The sequence below is a fragment of the Aquila chrysaetos genome, chromosome 4, assembly GCF_900496995.4.
Source record: "Aquila chrysaetos chrysaetos chromosome 4, bAquChr1.4, whole genome shotgun sequence".
Taxonomy (NCBI): Eukaryota; Metazoa; Chordata; class Aves; order Accipitriformes; family Accipitridae; genus Aquila; species Aquila chrysaetos.
Window position 1 is genome coordinate 4974642 of NC_044007.1, and position 15425 is coordinate 4990066.

General features: G+C 36.3%; 1 protein-coding gene across 4 annotated transcripts in view; it reads left to right on the plus strand.

Annotated features, from left to right (window-relative positions):
* TRAPPC9 (trafficking protein particle complex subunit 9) overlaps positions 1-15425 on the plus strand; it is a 519558-nt gene that overhangs the window by 191002 nt on the left and 313131 nt on the right. For all 4 annotated transcript variants that reach the window (XM_030011866.2, XM_030011869.2, XM_030011867.2 and 1 more), the window contains one exon: positions 5922-6032. In XM_030011866.2, coding sequence (XP_029867726.1) covers positions 5922-6032 — 111 coding nt within the window. The remainder of the gene's footprint in view (positions 1-5921; positions 6033-15425) is intronic.

Sequence of the window (15425 nt, forward strand, 5' to 3'; positions counted from 1 at the left end):
GAGGAGTGGGGCTGGGAGGGATTGCCGCTCGGGGACTAACTGGGTGTTGATTGGTGGGTGGTGAGGAATTGTATTGTGCATCACTTGCATATTCCAATCCTTTTATTATTACTATTGTCAATTTATTAGTGTTACCATTATCATTATTAGTTTCTTCTTTTCTGTTCTACTAAACTGTTCTTATCTCAACCCATGAGTTTTATTTTTTTTTTTCTGATTCCCTCCCCCATCCCACTGGGTGTGGGGGGGAAGTGAGTGAGCGGCTGCGTGGTGCTTAGTTGCTGGCTGGGGTTAAACCACGACAAAACCCCACTGAAAACACAATAGCACCGACAAAGATGCTCTAGATCGTTGTTTTGCTATGTTGCTCTTTGTGTTTGTCAGTGGATTTTGGAGAACAGGGTTGTCATCTGGCATGCCGTTGCCTGTCATCATTGCCAATGCTTCTCTTCATTTTCTGATGTCTCATTTTGAGTAGTGATACCTGTTTAAAGAAAACGGAAAAGAAGCAAACAAAAGTGTGGATGTGAAAACACTCCATCATTTCAGTCGATGAGGAAGCCGAGCTGAGTCAGGATGTAGATAACTTGCCAAACCCCCCTGAGTGTTTCTTGTTTAAACTGACTTTAAAACTAAGCTAGAAACAGAACTGCGGTAAGATTATTTACTGAAGTGAGCCGTCATTAGAGCATGGCAGCTGCGTCTCGTTTTTAATACTGTGTTAAATGTTACTGAAGAATATCCTCTGCTGTCATTTCAGAGTGGATTGGAACAGTAATCGCAACACTGCTGAAAGAAATTTCTAGATTGCGGTGTAATTGTCTCTTGCCTTAAGTTCCCATAGCCCCAGTTTTATGACTATTTTTGGAATCAGAACTGTCACTGTAAGATTTTTTAAATACAGCATGATTCATCATGTCACTAATTTTCGCTTGTGTTATGTCCTGAATTCTGCAATAGAGGATAACAGAAATTAATTTATACAATAAAGCTTCAAGACACTGTTGAATTAACTCAATTTTCAAGAAAAGATTAAGAATTCTTATTTTTTAGTGTTTGAAATGAGTATTGAATTAATTTTGCATGTTATTTTAAGACCTTCAGATTATAAATCACCCAACTGAAAATAACTTACTTTGTAATTCTAGTTTTTGCATGTACAACCTTCTGATCCATAGATTTTCGTGTTACTTGCAAAAGAAAATCTTCAACATGGATTTATGGTAGATAGTTCTGAAGGAAACACCATGGACAAATAAGGAAGATAGTTGAAATGGAAAATGTTTGCACGTTGTGATTTTTAGTATTCTTCCACTTAGGCTCTGAAACTGTTTGTTTGACCCAGGCTTATTTCCTTTCCATTAGCGTTGAAATGACAGATGGAAAGAAGAGTAAAACCCTTTCAAGGACTTTTCTTCTTTATCCTAGAGTCTATATACAGACCAGTGCAGCTTTAATTCATCTTAATTTGATTTGGACTTTTAACATAATGCAATAATTTGTGTATCATTCCATTCAGAAAAGACAGATGTTGTGTTTGTGGTGTCTGCTGTATTTTTCTGGATAATTTTATATTTTATTTCCTAGGGGAATGAAATTTATATGTTCACTTTAACTGTTTCCCCCTCTCCCCTTGCTAAATTTTGACTGATTTCAGCCAGCTTCAGGGAAAAGTTCCATATATTCCTGCAGATTGGTTACCAGACAGAGAAGAGGTATCCTAACATGTCCCAGTGAGGAAAGGCAGAAGCAGGGACTCAGCAGTTACCTGCTCTGTTCTCTGTACCAATTGGCATGGTTGTGCTTAAGGCCAGCAAAAAACATGGCACTGCCCACTGTGGTTGATGGACAGGTGAGAAAGCTTTGGGTAGTTTGGGGTGTGTATGATGAGGAGATAGCAATGTGGATATATGGGAGTGGAGATTTTTGCGGTGCAATGGTGTATTTCTGTCCTGTATCTTCCAGAATAATCCACGAAGAGCAGATTATTCAGGTTTTGCAGAAATGGGAAACTCTGTACTGATACATATTGTTTTCTTAAATGTTTGTAAGTCCATAAGTATATGGATTAAAACTAAATGACGGTTTAATTTTGTGTGTGTTTACGTGTGACGATACCATGCAATCTCAATAGATGTTCTGGAGGACAAAAAAACCCACAAACCCAAAACACCCAAACACAAACTGACTTAATTTAGATGTCTTTGACCCAAACTGTAAAAAGGAGCTAGTAAAAGCAAAATGACCCAAAACCTCAAAAAAGACTGGGAAGCCACTGATGACCCTGCACGTTGTGTGAAATGTTGAAGATGGAGTTCTCCGCTTACTCTGGAATGAATGGTAACTAGCATCTACTTAAATAGACTTAGAGGACTTGAAATCTACTCAAAGTGTTTTTTTCACCAGTAACTCACTCTGTACCTCCCTCCCCAACCCACTAAATATTTAGTGTAAACTATTATATGGTGGTGGATAGTTTGGAAAAGGAAGAAGAAATTGTGTAAATGTGGGATAGTCTTTCCCAGTTCCAGGAATCAGTGGCTTGTGACTGATATTTCTTAGCCAAAAATTTCAGTAGGCCATTATGGTATATACTTCAATCATCTTTAGATCCCTTTATTATTTTGAGTGTTTTAAGTTTTTTATAGCTAAAACACTTTTTTAATTAGTTTACACAGTATGGAGGCCGGGGTTAATGGTCTAAGATTTACTCAATTGCCTTAAAATGCCTAAAGCAACGTGATGTTTGAAATTGTCTAGGAAAGAGCTTACCTTAAGCAACAGATTGCTGACTGGACTTATATGTAGTAGTTCAGCAAAATCATATTGGAGTTCCTTTATCACGCTTGCATGAATGCGATTTGCCTCTCAAATCTCATTTACTGACACTCTGAAATAGGTTCTTTAATTCTGTCTTGCAAAGGATGGCCCTCTGTAAGTTCACCTGTAGTGAAAATTAATACAAATAGTTAATTTGGCTTGCTTGCTAATTCTTTGTTTTCCTGGAACTTCCACTTTCACCCAGATCGTATCTCAGCATCATCAGTTTGACACAGTCCTACTGATTGTAGCATCTTTAAAAAAAAAAAAAAAAATTCATGTTACTTTTCAAATCTTTAGCAAATTGCTCTTTAACAGCTTGAGGGTTTCTTTTTTCCTTTTTAACTTTATTATGTTGTTACCTCTAATTTTGCCGAGCTTATGCTTTGTCTTGGTTTCCTTACTTGGATACAGCTTCCAGTATTTGAAGCTTGCTGGTTTAATGCCAATATTTTCATAACCTTTAATTGTGTTTGTTTTTCATTGCTCTAATAGTCTCTTTGACACTGTCCTGTATTTACTCTGAACGTCTAATGGTATCTTTTTTTACAGTCTTAATGTTGCCTTCAATCTTTTTATACCTGTATCTTATTCTTAGAGGATTTCAAAGTACTGTAATAATTCTGTAACTTTGATTTTTATTTTTTTTTAATTAAAGATTTCCCTGGAGAATTAACTTAAAATTGACAAGGAAATAATTATTTCCCCTACATGTCTATTTTGTGTAGTGTTTGAAGAGGATGAAATAAACGTTGTGATGATGAATAATTTTCACTGCATAGCCCAAGAGTTCATATTTGAGAATTTTTAGTATTAGTGATGGTGTTTAGTCCCGAAGGGCTGCTGCTTATATAGGTCCTTTATATTTATGGCATGAATTGTTTTATTTACAAAACTTTGATTCAGCTGCCAAAAGATATTGCAGAAGGCTTGAATGTTATTTCAGACAATTGTTTGGTTTTGCTATGGGATAAATAAAAAATTCCTTCCATGCTGAATTTTGTAAACATAGTCTACACTAGAATTCTCTCTTGCAGATTGTAACTTCGTATCTACTGGAGAGGCAGAAGTTTGCTGTGTCTTCACAGGTCTTGTCCCACACTCCCAATGATGAGATGGAAGCCAGGCTTTTTTAAAAATTCTCTCTTTTTCATTCCTTACTGGTAACAGGATAGCTACTGACTCGAATACTGCCTTTCCAGTCATTTCTTTCTTGTGAGCTGTTAAGGAAGGGAGTTTCTAATAAGAGCTATGACTCCTTATTTGTTCTAAATTCTTGAGTTTTGACATGTTTGCTTCAGGCACTCAGCTACCTTCATGCATTCTTCTCTATATTCAGTATTCTTTGGGGTTTTACCCAAAGAGAGTGAAAACCCTTAAAATATATATTAAAAAAGCCTCCACCCCCACTTTTGCTTTTTACTTTTGCTAAGAGACATGCTACTGTCCCCAAGCAGTGCTTGCTTGTCATTTAGTGCCTAGCTGCATTTGACATTGCTATCACTTTTGTGACCTGAACCTTAACCTCCTGTGCTTGTCCTACAGTGTTCCCATCTCAAAGGTTTGCAAGGTAGCAACAGGGTGCCTCCTGTATATGCTCCGAAAATGATATCTCTTGATTTTCTGAAGAGAGTTGTATTATGAACCAGAGAACCTGTTTCCAAAGTGGAAGAGCAGTTCTTAAACTCTTGCAACTCTTGAGTTTAATTGCCTTTGGAATGGCTGGCATTTGAGTTCAATTGTAAATTATTATGCAATAGGATAATATACTTGGTTGCCTGAGATGCGCAACTGTATCTTAGTTTGAATATGCATATTGTTCGAAGGATGGCTCTGACGACTCTCACCTTACCAACATATTCCTCTTTCTTCCCTTTTGGGGAGCTTCTGATTTCAAGTGAACTCTCTCAAATTAATGCTGCTGGTGGGTTCTACTTCTGACACCGAATACAAGTTACTTTTCCCTACTTATTGATTATGCTAGCAATTATATGGGATGAAATTATCTGTAATCTTTGTACAATGGCTATACTACTTTTTACGGTAATTCACAATGTCACCTGATTTCGTTATATGTACATTTAAACTTTGAAGTCATTGATAGCTAAAGCTAAATTGTAGTGATGCTTAAGGCTGGGATATTTCTCTGGTTTTAAGTAGCTTCTTAGGAAGTTTTGCATTTCAGAGTAGACTGATGAAACATTGCAGCTGTATGGTTGTATTTGGCATTTTAGTGTCTGGTTCTGATATTTCTCCGTATGTATTATATTATAATCACTCAATGCTGCTATTTGTGCTTAGTTTCACAAGGAAGAAAAGTTAATAAGAATAAAAATTTACAATAAAGTTTCTTCTTTGTAGCTTTGTCAGTATTATTTCCTAAGGTTACCAGAAATGCAGTTGGTATATTTACACTGAGTGCTTCTAGGGAAATTTGGATTTGAAGGATAGTAGCTAACAAATACAAGGTTTTCTGCGAGAGGTCCCTGTGTTTGCCTTTCTTACAGAAGGGACAGAGTTGTCTGTCTCAGAGTAGTTGGTATAATGGAAAAGTACTCTAGTTGCCAGCTTGCTTTGGTCTGTAGACAAACCAGCTGTTGTAGTAAATAGAATTGCTTCCTGACAGTGGGCAAGGATTTAAATTTTTGCTTGTAAATTTGTTTCTTAAAAAGATAATGTCAAGGTAATTTGAAATAATAAACTGTTTCATGTGAATGCCCAAAGAACTGAAAAAAATCTGTGGCTTTTTCCATAGAAGTGAATCTGAAAGCTGCAGAGTGAGAATATATACAGATGATCATATGCTATGGGGCTTAATATTGTGCATGTAATTGTCATGGAACTTCATCTCTTTAGGATATATGCTTCTGTCTAGTTTTAGTAAAAAAAAAAAAAAGAAATCCCATTATTAAAAAAAGTTATTTTTAGTAAATGAGTAAGATACTCCTATAATTGGAGTAGGGTATAAAACATATGTATGTGAATGTATGTATATTTATGCAAATATATTTATGTATAAATATTAATTCTGCTAGATGTATAATAATTCTGCAGTGTGTTATTGAAATTGTGCTATTCTTTTCTCCCCCTCATCTGAACAGCACCCGGCAATGCCATCTACTTCTTGATGTCTTCAATTCTACAGAACATGAGTTGACCATCAGTGCTAGGAATAACGAAGATTTAATTCTGCATGCTGGGGAATGTCAGCGGTAAGTGCTTTCAGTATTAAAAGGGCTCTGTTTTCAACCTTATTATTTATTTATACACAATTCATGATATTTGGGGCCTATTTTTCTTTTTAAACATTGTACACATGTCAAAGAATATAAGAGTTTTACTTTCTTTAAGGTGTGTCACTGAGTTCTAGCAATATCTCAAGTGAATTTATTTTGGCTATGAATCTGGCAGTACTGAAAATAACAAAATACAAAATAGTTGGTTCTGAGGTGTACAGCTCATTTAACTTGTTTTTGTAGAATGTTTTAATATAATTTTCATGTGCTCTGAATGTAGTTCTGATGTTAAAACCTGATCTCACTAGTCCTTTCCCAGTTTTAAATAGTCTTTTCTTTATGTGGTTTCCCAGCCATTTCATCAGTTTTCGTAGAAAGAAAACTGCAGGAAAGAAAAATAGAATTGAAGAAAAAGCAATCACAGTCTCTGAGGAAAAAATATTTTAGATTAAGTAGGCTGTTCTTTGTATTGGTTCTTACAACCCTACTATGGTGATGTAAAAATCATTTGTAGTTAACTATAACCATTATTTGCCATAATATATCTACCTAGGATTCCTACTGCTGGCTATACCCTAGGTTGCTTGGTTTATCTCCTTTAGATGATCATTACATCTAGATGACACCATTTTCATCTTAAAAAGATGAAACTGTGAAAAAGGAAATGTTTCTTTTTGGTCATGGGCTATCTGCACAGTTGTCTTCTTTGGTAGAGTTGTGCTGCTGTCTTAGATCATGCAATTGATAAAACATTTAAAGAGAGATACTTTCATGTCTTCAAATCTAAGTCTGAATATTAAGTTCAAAGTAAAACCACATCAATTGCAAAGCATGCAATTGTCAAAAAGAAGTATGGAATAGGTAACAATAGCAGCAAATTTGGAATGCTTTTTGCCTTAGTGACTCAGAAAGCACAACCACAAGAAAATACATCGACGCAAAGACTGAATTTTCTCAATTTTACTTTATCAAGGAATGGTCAAATATATCAGTAACATACAGTGCTGACATACAACAATAACATACAATTCTTAGTAACATACAATTCTTAGAAAGAATTGGCTTTTTTCTTTTTTAAAAGCAGTCTAAATACTCACCAAAATGTTCATGTTCTTATCCATATTGTTTTGTAATTTTGTTTTTATGCCTCTTGCTATTTCCCATCATTTTTGTAGTTGGTAAACTCCTCGAAATTTTTCACTCCCAATTTTTGGGATAATATGTGACAGATAGAAATAATGCTACAAATAAGGTTATAAAATTACTTTGCATCTCCTTGATTGAATTACTTTTATTTTCCTATGGATTTAATAATTTAAGTTTAAATATCCTTAAATCGTTATATTGTAATGAATATAAACGCTTTCAATAAGTCTTTTGAAACAGTCATTTATCAAGGCAGATTGTGTATTTGTTGCAAGTATTTAAACCTCTTAAGGAGAGTGATTTTTATTCTTACTGGAAAATATTTTATTGTCTTACCCTTGGTTAGAAATTGCACTGAGTTTTCTATCAGTTCTAAGCTAATTTGTTATCTATTTCTTGAATGATAAGTGCTTTTAATTGTAACAATGTGTATATAGCTCGTATGTTGCTTAGATTTTTATTTTTATTCTGATGGATCTACTACAGAAACTTAGGTGGAACATACACTGGGCCTTAAAATTAGCTTCCCCTTCCTAGCAAAGGGCTTTTGTTAATCTTATCAAGAAAAGAAAAAAAGAAAAATGAAAAAAAAAAATCAGAAATCTTCCCCTTTTTTGAGCAATGGTTCTAGATCTTTCTTTTTTAACATAGGACAGTCATTCTCAGGAGTTTGCGTTTGAACCAAGTGTTTTCAGTCCAAATACACAATGCTTTTCAACAAGGCCTACTCTTAGATTCTCCTTTTATCATTTTTAATTTGGACATCAATTTTTATTAATACCTGATTAATATTTAAAGAGAGGCTCTTCAGTCATTTCAGGGTTTTTTTTGTCCTTCCCTGTACCTTCTTGATTGCGTCCTCATTCTTAATCTTTTCCTCATTCGACTTGTATTTAAATTATAACATTTTTGCCAGCTTTGGTCACTCTCGCTTCCTTTTGTAATTTACTCTCCCTCCATTCATCACCATCATTTCAAAATCTCCTGTCCTGACAAAGTGTAGATAGCAGGAAATTGTTTTCTTTGTTTCTGTTCTTACTGCTGGAGACTTTAAGTGTTTTCATATTCTCTGCCTACCGACCCACAAAGAAGGATAATGCTGCATCCTGCTTACACTTTGTATGTTTAGAAAGTAAAATAACTTGGAAGTCTCCGATGTGTTGCTTCTCTTTTCTGTATTGTGGAGCCATCGCCGTAGAATATAAGTTTTGCCCTCCTGTGCCTGGTGAGAGGGAATTTGCAGGGCATTCTTCTGTTGCTTTTACGTAAAATGAAGAATGGCGATGGAAAGCTCTGGATGCTACACTTATTAAAGCACTCTCCGTAACAGAATTGATTTATAACGAAGGTATACAATTGGCCAGGGTGCTGGAAATGGGGAAGGTGGAGGAGATGGAAGCAGAAATGCCAAAAAAAGTCCGGGATCATCAGCAGATCAGTACTGGCACTGCCAAATCTTGCTGAATCCATGCGGGGCAGTCCGTGGTATCCATCTTATAGCATCCATATTATTTGGTGCATTCCAGCCCCCTCCTGTTCTCCAGCTTATTTGTGTTTAGGTAAAATGGATCAAATGCATAGAATACTACACACCGTTTCTACTTTAGGGTCTGAAGTGAAGTTTGCTTCAGTTAACTTAGGGAAATAATAGCTGTTCCAATAATACTGCATGCAGTATGAAAAAATGGTATTGTACTATTAAGGAAAAGTGATGTCCTTTAGGCCATTAAAATACTATCTGAAAAATATATGCCTTTTTGTACAGTAAGATTATTTTGCTGACTAGCAAAGATTATCATTTTAGCTTTCAGAAAACCTCAAGCTTACTATTTACTGTAATTTTTAAGCCATTGATTGGGAATATTTTGTGTGTGCATTGTAACTGTTCTTGGATATGTATATAAGCAGTGTTTCTGAGAAGCAACTCTTCCTTCTATTTTAGGATAGACGAACACATGCTTTGCTCCCTATTGTTTTATAGTAAGAAATGATAATTTGGGCTCGGTGATTATTTTCTTCACTCATTTTTCTGTCTTTTATCATTTTATGTTCTGCAGAAACACAAATGGAAAGGATCAGCCTTTCATTTTTTCCCCTGTATCCCAAGATGTTACTTGGTGATATTCATACTCCCCTTTTTGGTTTCCATATGACTTGAAATGGTCCTTTGTGACCCATTGTGGGACAATTAGTGATATGTTTTATTTTGAGGTGTTCTGCTCTCAGAAGATTGCAGTGGGGAGGAGAGAGAACTAAGAGTCATTTGGAGGAGAGAAGGAGAAGAAAGGAAATTTGCCCTCCCTCTCCTGTGAAGTGGTATGTTGAAGAAAAGAGAGGAGCAAGGGTTTTGGAGGGTCCTTGGTTGAACTCCTGAAAATAAATTTAGGGTTCATTACAAAGCTAGATTCAAAATCAAATGATTTTTTTTTCTGCTTTACATCTGCAAGAGTTTTTTTAAGCTTTAATATACACAGGGAAATACATCGGACAGCTGGTGTCCCAACAAAAAGTTGTCAGACAAGTTACTTTGCTGAAGTTCTGGCTGCAGTGAGTGATGCTGAGATGTTGGCAATGTCTTCACTTAAAAAAAAATATGTTGATAGAGCACACTGTAGTGTCAGCATGTTTTGTTGAACTATCTGGTTGAACGTACTGCACGGGATGATGAGGGAAACAAGTTCTCTGATAGATGCTATTGGAAAGTTCAGCCTTCAGGTATTTTTCTAGACTAGCAGAGCCTCCTGTCTGCAAAGCTGTTTCTTGAAGTAGTCAACTGCACACTGTTGAAGGGGCTTTGCTATGAACGGAGAAATGTTTTGGATGTAATCAGCAGTAAAACAACTTGTTTATCACGGTAATGTGGCATTCAACAGGTTGTTCTGAAATGGAAGAATATAGCAGACAGCTCTTGGAGGGGAATTGTATTATGTATGTTAACAAAAAAGTGTTGCCACTAGCAGTGATTTTAATTTATTGAAAAACTTAGGTATGGTAATTATTGTGTTTCTTACTTGATTATCAAACCATTAAAATTAAATTTCATGACAACCCTCATTTATGCGTAAATCACTTCATAATTTATGGTAATAGATTTTATCTCATTATGTGCCCCAGGATATCTCATTTTGTACAACATACCCTGCATTGCCTTTACATTTCTATTCTGTGCACGGTGTGTCTGGCATTCGGGAACGACAAACATCATCGTCAGTGGAAGATTTATCATGGTGATGGTCTGAGTAGATCAATCCTCTCATCTATCCTTGTGGTAGAATACAACTGAGTTGTTAACGCCTTCCATGTATATGAGACTCCACAGTTGGTGGCTGTAGATGTAACACTTTTAGGCATTAGAGTTTTCAGACTGTTTTGGTCTTGGTGTGAGGACTATAGGGATTAAAGCTCGGGACTGACCAGGAATAGGACTAGAGTGAGGACTTAAGAAATGAAGAGCAAACAGGACCTGGGTAGGAACAGGCTGGAAAAAAGGGTCAAATGGTGTCAGTCATGGAGGAGCTGTGAAGGATTTCTTAATGAGTCGGGCATCTTCCCCACCGGAGAGGATATCTTGTGCACTAGATGCTGGAATGAAATCTAAAATTTTTTGAGAGCTCTATTTCCTTGAGAATACTAAGTAGCCCTGAAGCTTCTGGATAGGTGTGTCACTGGTACATGCAATCATAAATGAGGAAATACTTTTATTGGTAATTCAAATCACAGAGACTTTCGTGCAAAATTTACAAGCCCTGACAAGTACTGGTGACCCATGGGAGTGCTGATGTGAAATAATATGATGGAATTTTGGCCCCCCCTTTTTTTAATAGGCTAAAGAAATACTACAATAGCAATGTCAACACTGATAAGTTAAGAACTGCCAAGCCTTTTGCTGGGTCAGCAGTTCCTGCCTTTTAGCAGGTTTATAGGGTTGAATGAATGAGTTTACTTATACATATCCAGTATAATAAGTTTTGCTGTTTTTTTTTAAAGTCAGCAGAAGTACGGGTATTTTTCTCAGTTTTGATAAGTGAACTTTTGTTTGTATTGACTTCACCTATTTTTAAATACTTTTTTTGTCAAATTCTAATGAGTCAAGAATAATTAAAGAAACAAATTCTTATTTTCATTTTTATACCTCTCATCACATAGTGTGGTGTTTCTTTCATCCATGGAAAGTAAAGAATTTTTTAAAAGTCCTTTGTGTGCATACTATTAATGAGGGCCATTGACTACTGCTTAATTGTTTTATTTAAATGCGTTGATTAATTGAGCTGTGAAGCCTGTGATGTGGTATACTGCAATTTCTGCAGTATTAGTTAACAATGCACATACTTACTGAAAACATTTTGAAGTAAGTGCTCTTCCAAAGGGTGTGAGAATTAGAAATTCTGCCCCTTTTTGAACTATAAGCTCCCTTAATAAATTTTTTGTCCATGCTTAAGTAAATCATGATTGCTATTTCTCATAGCTGCCAAGTCCGTGTTTAATTTGTGCGTTTGTTTATGACAGGGCATGTTGTCTGTATGAGAGATTAATGATTTTTTCCTTACATTGCTGTTACAGTTTATGTTTTAAAGACAAAGCTTCTATGACTAAGGCTTTGCATGCTGTCATCAAGAGAAAATAACATTTCACAGCAATTTCCCTGGGTCTTCGTGTTAAATCCATGGCAAGCTGGAAGTTTCTGAGATACCTTCAAGTCAAATTAAAAAATATCAAAGGTTGTATTAATTAAAACAGGAAAATCACCTCCTGTTTTCAGGGTAATCATATTTTGTCTTTTATTTGACATTTGTTAAAGACACATTTAATTTTTTTAAGGCTTGCCTTTTTTACTAATAGCCAAATCAATCTTTAAATATACTACATAATTTTGAGTGAATAATTAGTTATTTTCAACAAAGAAATTGGAAAGGAAATGTTTGTTTGGGTAGGGAAGGGTGATATATCTAGCACTGCTCAGATCCATAGTATGATCCAGTTCTAATGTTCATATTTATTTCAAAGCACTTTGCAAAATTGGAGAAGTTAGAGGAAGACTCTGCAAAAATTATAGTCTGGCAAAATAATAAACAGAATAAAAAAAAATACAGTGATAGAAGGAATAATAAAGAGAAATTTCAGGTTTGGACTGCTTTAGATTTAGAGCACTCAAGGAATTCCATTGCTGAACGGGACATGCTTCCCATGAAAAGTTAGTCCAGATGCTCTTTGGAGGTCCCTTGCAACCTTGGCTCTTCTGTGATTCTGATTCTTTGGTAAGGTGCAAAGGCATGTTGGGTGATTGCAGGGTGGTTGCGAGTCCTCAGTGCAACTGTACTGCAAAAAACCAAATGTAATCTGAGAACAGGACAGGCAAATAGAAATAGGGGATAATAAGTGAGAGTTACGACATTCAGTTCCGGTCACATATATACAAGAAATAGGAGATCAAATGGTAGAAGATGCAGATAACGGATAAAAATAATGTAGACATTGCCTTTGGTTTGATAAGCACAGTAAAATTTAAAAGGGATTATTAATGTATTCTATGAAGTCGGGGGCAGAGAAGGGCTCTCTTTTAAAGGTTAAGGGAGGTGAGGACACCAAGATAAATTGAGCTTTGAGCTGTCTATGAATATGGCTAGAAATAAAGAGATTCCCAGGCCTCAGGCATCATCAGATTGTTCAGCAGCCTCCCTCACAGAGAAGTGGAGGCAAAGAACATGTCTGCTTCTAAGGTGTCCTCAGCGGAATTGCTAAAGACCTGCCTGGAATTGCCATACTTTCCAACACGAAGACCTTTTCCAGTGTTCTGTCGCTGTAATTGATGATGGGAAAACAAATGCCCTTGTAGGTTTTACAGCAACAAATATGTGAATAGACGCCTGCTCCTCCCTCCATTCCCTCCCCAGTGCAATATCATCCCTTTGTTCTGAAAATATAGTTATGGTATATTTCTATAGGCAATGTACAAGAGAATCTCTTTCCTATGATTTGCATTTGAATTTAGGATTTCTGTCAAAACCACACATATTTGGAACACAGATAAACCTCCCTTCTGTAATTGCTGGTACGGAGACTTTCACTTTGGGGAGGCTTTCTCAGATTGGTCTGTATTAGCTGTTTCTCCCTTCCCCTCGCCCAGCTTCATTTGAAAGACTCAATGTATTGATTATATCAACTGGAGGATGCTACACTGGGTAGGCAACTATTCTGGTGTTACATGACTTCTTGTAAGATTCTTCTTCTCTTCACACTTCTTCAAAAGTAGATCTAAGCGAATTGACTTCTTTCCTAAATCGGGGATGACTAACTCACTGGATCTAGCCTGCATGGCAATTTTTCTGACCTCTTTGAACATTGGCTTGACTTCAGGAGACCCAATTTGCACTATTTCTAATATTTTGTGTATGCAGCTAGGGAATCAGGAGGTTTGTGAGTGCAGGCCAAGTTTATCTCTGACAGGATTTATTAAGTTGAATAGGGTACAGCATAAACATGGCTAGATAGGTTGGCCCTTATACAAAATATCACACAGATATAGTATGAGTTTGCTATCCTAGTTTTAGATGATCTATAAGTCACTGAAAATCCAAAATAGTCATCTTCATTTTCCCCTTAAACCATAAGTAGATCACAGGTTCTAGGAAGTGCAGGGTTTAAAAGCTATCTCTTGAAAAATGCCAGAATAATTTATTTCAGAATTCAGATTTAGAAATTATTTTTAAAAAAGAGCTTTTTTTTTCGTAGAAGAAATGGGACTTTTTCCTTCCTTCAGTTCTTCAATACTTGGAAAAATTATTTATTTATTGAAATCTTTGGGTGCTAGGCACATTTGTGGAAGCATTCGACAAAGTGCAGGCGTATTAAAGAATTGGCTGAAGTGCTAATACTTTTTTATTGGGTTTTCATTTCATTTTTGTGCAAGATCGGTGGAAGAAAAAGTAAGAATGTAAGAAAATTCATAGATATTTCTTTTGTTGGATAACAGTGGAGCAACAAGCTAAACAGGAAAAAATACTGCTTCCTGAAGGAAGTCATAGTTGAAATGGCTTGTGCTTGCCCTTAATTCACACATATTCAAGCCAATAGATTCATACTGTGGTTTTAGAAAATCATGTTTCAACATTGATGGATCATGGAAAAAAGCGGAGAATGAGGGTGAACACTGTCAACCTTTCACTGGGCATTAGTCTCCTCATTTGAAATTAAATAAAAAAATACCAATATTCACAGGAAGAAATGATTCCATGGAAATTTGGGGCTTGTCCATTCTTTTTCTAGTGGGTTTTCTGAACATGGAAGGAAAAAGTTAAGCAGTATTAATCAACATTGTTTTTTCTACCAATATTTGTCAGTATTTCTGTGAGATAGAAACTTAATCAAAATTTCTGTTTTGTCCTGAACCTATTCAGTGGTCAGCGCACCTGATATAGGCAGTTCTGTCTCCTTTTAGAAAAGTCCAAGTTAGAAACCTAGGAATACTAAGTGAAATGATGATAGACAACCATAAGGTAAAAAGAGGGGCCTCAGAGAACTAGGGAAGTGCATTTCTGCAGCTCTGCTAATATAGTTGGCATGGCCCAAACTTCTGTAAGACTTGCCTTGCAATGTAAATTCAAGGTAGGCTGCAAACATTGTTATTGCAGTGGTTATTTCATAATTCTTATCTAGTTGAATGCGGCACTGCCTAACGCATGATAGGCGAAGGGAGCTCTGTTGTGCTATGCTGCGTGCCTGGATGGGAGCAGGGTTGCAGAAAAGAAGTGTCACTTTGCGTGCTCCTGTGCTGCAAACGTGGGTCTTTGTGGCCAGCTTCCAGGTTAGTGCTGCTTTGAGTGAGGGGTCTGAACTGGATGACCTCCAGAGGTCCCTTCCAACCTAAAACATTCTTTAATTTGAAAATCTGCCTACACATTGATAAACTTGCTCGTTCTTCCCAAAGCAAACAGTGCTATGGGCACGTGCCCATATGAATTGGTTCTTCTATTGCTTACTTTTGTCCTCTAAGACTTTCTGTCAGCCCAACATTTGTCCTATTCTGTCATCCCCCCCCCCCCCCGAGGTTTAATTCCTTTCCTTAGCCTTTCTTCCTTTATTTTTCTGCTGTTACAGGTGACATACTGCCAGTTTATGGTAAGGCTCTTGGCCTCCAGACTCATATATTACTTTTAAGTACTGTGTTATTAGGGGTAGTGTGTATTTGCACAATCCTCCTTCATAGGTCCGATTAGATGCATTAGT